General features: G+C 35.0%; 1 protein-coding gene across 2 annotated transcripts; it reads left to right on the plus strand.

Annotated features, from left to right (window-relative positions):
* LOC147400705 (25.3 kDa vesicle transport protein SEC22-1-like) lies at positions 1-8,338 on the plus strand. 2 transcript variants are annotated; one of them, XM_086446515.1, is made up of 6 exons: positions 1-218; positions 537-731; positions 1,580-1,740; positions 1,872-2,018; positions 6,682-6,758; positions 7,946-8,338. In XM_086446515.1, the coding sequence occupies exons 2-6, from the start codon at positions 544-546 to the stop codon at positions 8,027-8,029; spliced, it is 657 nt and encodes a 218-aa protein (XP_086302641.1). In that variant the 5' UTR covers positions 1-218; positions 537-543; the 3' UTR covers positions 8,030-8,338. The 2 variants fall into 2 exon arrangements, with proteins under 2 accessions (XP_086302641.1, XP_086302640.1); XM_086446514.1 differs by having other exon boundaries at positions 3-218; positions 528-731; positions 7,946-8,336.
* The last annotated feature ends 349 nt before the right edge of the window (positions 8,339-8,687 follow it).

Here is an 8,687-nt window from a genome sequence, read left to right on the forward strand (position 1 = left end):
AAAAAGTTGAGTGTATCTAAGGATGATGTGCTTCCTGCACACATTTCCTTTGAATTTAATTCTCTCTGTCTCTCTCTCTCTCTGTACAAATGCAAATGCAAATTGCAACACCCAAAATTTCCTCTCTTTCAAAGATGAAACAAACGTAATTCCCAGAAACCCTAGGAGAAAGAAAAGAGAAGAAGATCTGAACGACAAGACAGATCGAAGCAAGAAAGGTATCTATTTGTGGGTTTTTTATTTTTATTTTTATAGAGTTTGGGGGGAGTGGTAGCGAATAAAAATAATGGTCTAATTCAATTGTATTGGAAAAGGAGATCAATGGTTCAAAGGCCCATCATGATTTAGAGGTTATTATTATAGGAACATTCCACACATGGAAGGAACATTCCACTCCTTCATTTACCATTTTACCTTGCTTGTATCCAATAATTGAATTACTTGTCTCATCGCCAGTCCAGTAGTAGTCCTCTCAACCTGATAACTTTTTACACACAAAAACAAAATGCTGATTTTGTCTACTTCAGAGGTGGTAGAGTGAAGATGGTGAAGCTGACAATGATAGCTCGTGTTACTGATGGACTTCCGTTAGCAGAAGGATTAGATGATGGTCGTGATCAAAAAGATGCTGAATTCTACAAGCAGCAGGCGAAGGCTTTATTCAAGAACCTGTCAAAAGGTCATAATGAGTCTTCAAGAATGTCAATTGAAACTGGTCCCTATGTCTTCCAGTATCCTTTTGTCTTATTCTATATACCACATAATCACTTCTCTTATTTTCCTTTTACATTAATGGAGATGTCTTCCGTCCTTTCCTATATTAGTATCTGTATTGGTATTTTCATACAATCAAAGTGATAAATGCACCGAATTATAAAACAGAGGAGGTCAAATTTAGACAGCTTCACGACATGGAACGCTTGGGAACTATGGAAACATGTATCTTCTTTATCAAGTTTCCATTTACAGTTGAAATATTATGCTTTTGTCTAGAATATTTGTGAACTTCCGTGGTGTCACATTACCACATTTGCAATTGAATTGATTGGTCGGGCTTCAAATTATAAAACATGTGAAGGGGTGGGAGCTGTAGTTTCGGGACTTATGCCAAAAGATCATTTATGCACTAGCATTCCAGTTGTGAATTTAGTTCGTGATAAATACCATGAGCTGAATGGATTCTAATGAGTCTGCATCAGTGGGTAGGGGTATCTATCTCATGTGATCTATTTTTTACTTCAGAACATATGAAAATAGCTACATATATGCACGCTCGCACAACGTCTACGCACCTCCACACACACTCATGCATGTATTCACTCCCGTATACACACCTCCATGCGTATGTATCATTGTAATACACTTCCGTCCTTATGTGGTATATGACGGTAAAAACATGGTGTAGCTTGCTACTACTAGGACAGAGAACACTGAATATTTCTCGTTTTCTACTCTTCAAAATAGAGGCTTTCTCTAGTTTATTTTATATTTCTTATTAGATTAATATTTTAGTTTTGTTTTTTCCTAATCAAGTCCAACATTATTCATATTGCATTGTTACCTTGACTCAATGGTACAGCTATATCATTGAAGGTCGTGTATGTTACTTAACAATGTGTGATCGTTCTTATCCAAAGAAACTTGCTTTTCAATACTTGGAGGACCTCAAAAATGAATTTGAAAGAGGCAATGGGAGTCAAATTGAAACTGCTGCCAGACCCTACGCATTTATTAAATTTGGTATGTCTTTTGAGCAATTTGTTATTTTTTCTTTACTTTAAAATTTCCTCAATGTTAGCTCTTTTCTTCTTGATTTCTGTTGGATTTTTTTTTTTTTTTTGTGACTTTTGTCCTGATATTAAATTTGAAAGATGCATTCATACAAAAGACAAAGAAACTGTACTTGGATACCCGTACTCAGCGGAACCTTGCAAAGTTGAATGATGAACTTTATGAAGTCCACCAAATAATGACACGCAATGTGCAAGAAGTTCTTGGTGTTGGTGAAAAGTTGGACCGTAAGTTCATTTTGATCTTCCTTTGTTTTTTTTTTCCCTTTTTAATATAACTTACAAGGGGTCATTTACTGTAGGTTCACCTTGACATTTCTGTTTAATTAGATAATTCATTTGTTCACTTGTGGACAAGAAGTTTGTATTAAAAATTAAGATTGTTAAAGTGGACTGATGTGCATTTTTGACATGGATGCATGGGTTGGGAAGGGAAATTACTATGATTTATCTATAGAATTTCCTTAGTCTTGGATCTTGGGATTATAATTTCTTTCCTACAGTAAACTTATATAAATCAAAAATAACTTAATGGATTTAGAATCATACTTGTGATTCAATTGGAGAGAGATTGTCAGCAAAGAACGACCCTCCAATGATAAATGAGATTATTGCTAACATATAAAAATCCCTACAACTTTGATCCAGGTTTAATGTGTCCCTCCTTAGCTGTTCTCCTGTTCTTGTTTTCGCAATAAGCCAGAGAAATCCAGTTCCCAACCCCCGTGGTTTAATTCCCAATGTATTGTGAAGTGGACATGGCTTCGCATTGTAGTGGATTTATCCAACCGTACAATGTCTTGCAAGAAGGAACACGGATTTCTTGCATCTGTAATGACCTGTTAGTATAATGGCTTCTTCAGTCATCCTCCAAAGGTCCCTTGGTTTCTTCAGACAATGAGGGTTGGGAAACTGATTTATTTCACTGTCGGTAGCCTTCTCGATTTTGTTTTGTAAAAAAATAAAGTTTGTAGAATGTTGATTGACGTTCATCTATAAGGTTCAAAATCAGAAAGGGTAGAGAGAAAATCAGTTAGGGACCCAGATCATAGAATGTAGGAAGAGTTGGATGGTACTAATGGTGGACAATGAAATCGATTAATTGATGAAGGGTCTTCTCAAAGTTAGATTGGCCCTTTTGCTGATGACATTCATGTTTGGGAGGCTGGCAAGGATATGAAATTTTCGGTCAAATCCTTTTATCGCTCTTTGATCCCTAGTTGTTCAAGTTCCTTTCCTGACATTGCCATTTGGGGTCCTAAAGTTTCATCAAAGGTTTCTTTCTTTATCTGGTCAGCCGTCCTTGATAAAATCCTTACTATGGACAATTTAATGAAAAGGGGTGTGCAATCTGCTAGTTTTTGTATTTTGGATCGAGCTGTGAATTGATAAATATTATCTCATTCATTGTCCTTTTGCAAGAGGTATGGGCCCAATTCTTGTTGTTATTCAGAATCTCTTAGTGTTTCCTGACGTCCCTTTTAGATCTTTTCCAAAGTTGGGTGCTTAAAGATGTACATCTTAGAAAGATGTTGTGGTCGGTTTTGAAAGGTTTAGGAGGGCTGGACAAGGTTTTTGGTAATGGTTGTTATTGCTGAAATCACTTTCACTAGGGTAAAAATCGAACAAAGTTGGATTAGGGATGATCTGGGGTTAACATTTTGGTTTCACAAAGCCCGGTTAGTTTCTTGGGACAAAAAAAGGTCTGGCAAATAGTATATGGGCAGATTGATGAGTATAAATCAATGAAAACAAAAAAAGAAAAGAAAAGAAGCACCCTTACCTGTGTTGAAAGATGTTGATAGAGAGACTAGATGATACCCTAGTCTTGCACCAAGAATGGTCTCACACCATGATCCAAATCTGGAGAAAATTGAGAAAATCTCTTTTCTTTATTCATAACGTCTATCATTAAATAAATTTTACAGCAAAAAGTTCTTTTTATAATATCTCAAATCCTAATCCTATAATTACTTAAATCCCAATCCTATACTAACTCAAACCCCAATCTAATTAAAATAACATAAAAGGACCAAAATACCATTATTGAACCTAAAACATGTTTAAAATAATAAAAAGAAGTGGCACATTTAATTATAGTGATGACCAGGGACGGAGCCACATAGGGCCCAGTGGGGGCTGTAGCCCCCACTGAAGTTTTTGAAAAAATTGAAGTACCATTTAATATAACAAATAAGGTCTATAGTGGCGGAAATTTCCGCCTCTTTATGGACCGAAACCACTACCTACACTTCCTTCCACAGATTTTGATGCTCGGTTTTGTAAAAAACTAAAATACGCCTATAGAGGCGGATTTTTCTGCTGCTATAGACCTTAAATAACATATATAACATCTTTAAAGCTGGAGCTATAAAAAGAATATTTAAGAAAAAAAAAGTTACAGCAATTACTATTAAGCACCCAATTTCTAGCTAGTCCACCTTCATATATGTTGAGTGGTATTTAAATGACCAATGTTTGTCATATTTTAAGGTTCAATTAAAAATCTATGGTTTCGTGACTAAACATGTATTGGAATTTATACTACGTTGGACGGAAACACATACATTCACCAAATACAATAAAAGATTCTACATTCCTATCCACTCTTATTATACAACTATTTTTTGATATGTAGTTAATAATTTAAGTATCACTACTTTTGCAATTCCTCTCGTGTTCCATGTGGTAAGGTTCCAAATGAGTTTATTGACCACTCCAATAAATTAAGGCACAACTTCAAAACCAACATTTTAAGATCCATATTAGTTCAAGTATTTGGGAAAGAGGTAAAGTATACCAAGCATTCTCCTTCATATCTATTAATAGAATAAAAAAACATTACTCATCTGGTTTCTTAGATGGCATTACGTTTAGAAAATGATTTTCCCAGCTATTGATGAAGTCCTTTCATTGTCATCATCATCATCATACATGCACATTGCAAATTAATAGTTCATTGGACCCATAATGCAAGAAGTTTCCAATTAGATGACCTTGGAACGGAGAGTTGAGAAATAAGTCATTTTATTAATTGGGGTAGTTTGATTATGTGAATTTTCAAGTATATAGGAAATTTTTTAAGCTGTATGATTAACTTGGTTACTAGTAGCTTGATTTTTGTGTTACAAATGACACTTATCAAATGGTTTGGACAATGGATGGTACCATGGTTAAAAATTCTCTACACTTCCGTACAATTTTGACTGATATCAGTACAAAATATTGACCTCAGAACATCAAATGTTTAGAATATTTCAATCGAAATCATTCCACAAGCCGATAACATTGATCAACAATTGAATTCAATGATGCCACCGCCACCTTCCATTTATATACCCAATCTCTTACATTCTTCTCTATTTTCTCTTTTTATTTTTGGATTAATTGCAGAGGGTGTTCTCAGTCTCTCACATTCTTTTCCACTTATATTATCAAGTTTCATGTTCTTGCTTATTTTAATCAATAAGAAATAAGTAAAACATATATCACTACCCACACTATTGTAATGTGTAGTGCTTAAGATTTCTACATGAATAAGTGTTTTGCATGGGTTTGTAGATTTGTGTAGTTGGAAATTATGATATCTTTTGAAAATATTGAAAGGTTGATTTAACCATTTCATTAGATAAGATGATCTAAATTTTTTTGCTCAATTCTAGTTTAACTAGGAGTGGATTACGATATTTAGTCAACTTCGTAAGGATGAAGTTTTAGAAAACCCTAGACATCTCTATTAATGCCTACAACCATCATGATTACACGTTGGCCGACCGCATTTACGATGATGAGCCCAAAACTGTCATAGAAGGAAATCAAGATTATCAGTCAACCATCATTAGCACTTAGCCCCCACTGGCATAAAATCATGGCTCCGCCCCAATGGCCCTCACATTAATAAAATAACAAATACTTAAATAAAGCCTACTAAATATAAAAAAAGTTCAGTACTAGTAAAACAACACATAACTCTACTAAACACCAAACTAACTAGAGTAGACACTAATGCAACAAAAAATTATCCATCCAAAGTGCTAATGGTCTCCTCCTCTGGTAAACTCTGTATGACTTCATGATGTCATCATCAGGTTTGTGTGGAACCTTAACCATTTTCTCCTTGGTTAACAATATCTTTTAAATGTGGTCTACACCAATGGTTTAGGGCATGACACCCACAAGCTCTTTTAGCAATTCTTCATAGTGATGGAATTGGTGGTGTAGACCACCCTGTCGATGAAGGGAGTATCATCTCGGTTGCATTTACAACACTACTCAGAAGTTCTCTTGTTTTTTTTCCTTATTCATCAATCTCCTAAAATAAACTAAACAAAGAAATATGTATGCATATATATATTTATATCCGTTCTCAATCGTTGGAACTGGTTTCAACCATTTACATACTGGTGGCTAAGATTAAAATAAAACATAAGTAATAAGTAATTAACTAAAACTCCCTAAATAACCCATAATAACAAATAAACCATGGATGGAAAAAATATATTACAAATAAATCATTGGCTGAATTGGTTGAACAACTGTCACTTGCTGAAATTGTTAGAATATGAGATCAACAAATTCTATATGCTGATTAATGACTATGTTGATTAGTGAGTTTCCAAGGGGGGTGAATTTGGAAAAGCTATTTCCTAGAGAGTGTAATATGGTGAACTTGAGCATGATGGTAGTCAAATTAGCATTCAACTTCTGACTTCAGAACCTTATCATGAGATGTAATTGATTTTACCCTCTGACATCTGTTTCATGGCTTATGTAACCTAGTCTCTTTAGAGGATATGATACTTTAATTTCTTTCCTTTTTTCAAATACTTGTTCTATGTATACTTCAATACTTGATTCAGTGATAACAGTTATATTGGTTTCAATTTTGTAGAGGTCAGTCAAATGTCAAGCCGGTTGACCTCTGAATCTCGCATCTATGCTGATAAGGCAAAGGATCTAAATCGACAGGTCAGCTTTATTTATATTCACTGTATTGTGGAGAACTATTATATTTGTTCTCGCTAGCAAAATATGGTGCGGATGTTAGATTTTTTGTTTCATAATGATTTAGAAAAACAAAGTGATTTTGCTTTGATATAGGATTTCATTTGGGAACATATAGCAACAACTAAGCTAGTGTAATCCTCCCGAAGTTCTGACCTCTCAAGAGCTCAGATGCTAGTTGTCATGGTATCAAAATATGATGAATTCTATCTATAAGCCAGTACCCTACTCTGATACAAATTGTTAGAATTGAGACCCAGCTCATCTGTACAGTTGAGTTTTCTGTTCAAGGAAATATTCTAGGTTTCTGAAAGTGGTACCTCAGTGAGGCTGTAAGTTTTGTGTGGTAATACCACATACCTGGAATCAAAACCTGGCTTTCACACTCATACCTATGGAAACGTCCACCTCGTGGGGATGTGAGCATTCTTGACGATCTTAGTTTTTTTTCTTTTTTCTTTTCAAAAATGCCCATAGTTTTGTCTTTCAGTAAAAAAGAAGTGAGGATATTTAGTATTTGTAAAAGGATATTTTTGTAGACATCATAAATCTCAACTGTCCTTGTGCAATAAATACTTTTTCAAGAATACTTTTGAAAAAACATTCACCCACCCACATACATATGATCGCAGCTGCGAACGCACATTGTGAAGAATGACTTATGAGAAAATACATGATCCCAACTGTTTAAACAAAAGATCCAATAGCTGAGATTTGTAGGTATCCCGAAAACACACATCTCAGGGGTACTTATCTCGACATGCATACATACATATGATCCCAACCGTTTTAACAATTGAGATTTATAGGTATCCCGATAACACACATCTCAGGGATACTTATTGCGATGATAAATCTCAAACGTTGGATTTTGTATTTAAACGGTTGGGGTCACGTGTTTCTTGATAACACACATCTCGGGGATACTTATCACGATAATAAATCTCAAACGTTGGATTTTGTATTTAAACGGTTGGGGTCACATGTTTTTTTTCCGTGTCATTTTTCATGGTTCACCAGAATTTCACCCTATATATACGTAGGCTTTTATACAAGGCCCTAGTTTTTCAATCTCATAATCACAAAGTGAGAATACATGCAGCATATTGCTATTAATTGCTGATTATCTGGTCGTACGTCCCTGATTGCAGGCTTTGATTCGGAAGTGGGCCCCTGTTGCCATTGTGATTGGAATTGTCATCCTCCTCTTTTGGGTCAGAAAAAAGATCTGGTGATTCTACACTAATAAAATGTGCAATCTCAGGTGGTTATGCACATTTTTACGGCATTTTCTGTCATTCACTGTTGGCCACCTTTGTTTCCGGCTCTATTGTCCAGAAGCTTTAGTGTGGGCCCCTCATTCACATCAGTCACTAATCATGTAAGCAGATGTAATTTTTTTGGTTGAGTGTCAAGCAAGTAATTGAAGAGATGAATCTTACTGGAAGACTCACTTTACAATGAAGAATATTATGGATAAGAGCAGTTTTTTTGAACCTAGTTAAAACAAGAACGAGTGTTAGGGTTCTTAACACCTAATAAGATGCTTCATGAATATCTATGATAGCCATCTAAACAGAATACGAGTGCTTTAAACTGTAAAAGCATTTACCTTGATCCGATCTGGATCAGATTTAGTGAACATTGAATGAGACCAGGTTTGGTTCAACAATTTATTGATCCAATCTTGGATTATATAATATAAAAAAAAACAGATTGGCATTGATTTGGTATTGGTCCGGTACCAATCTGATCCATTGCCAGCCCTAGTCTCTGATTATGGTCTCAGTTCCATGTGACTTCGCCAATTCTTTACTACTGTATTTTTGCTTGAAAAAGCTGGATTCATCTAATTTAGTTTCTGGAATCAAAGCATTACAGTCTAGGACATGG

This window comes from Akebia trifoliata, chromosome 6 (genome assembly GCF_017979445.1).
Source record: "Akebia trifoliata isolate Shusen 1 chromosome 6, ASM1797944v1, whole genome shotgun sequence".
Classification (NCBI taxonomy): domain Eukaryota; kingdom Viridiplantae; phylum Streptophyta; class Magnoliopsida; order Ranunculales; family Lardizabalaceae; genus Akebia; species Akebia trifoliata.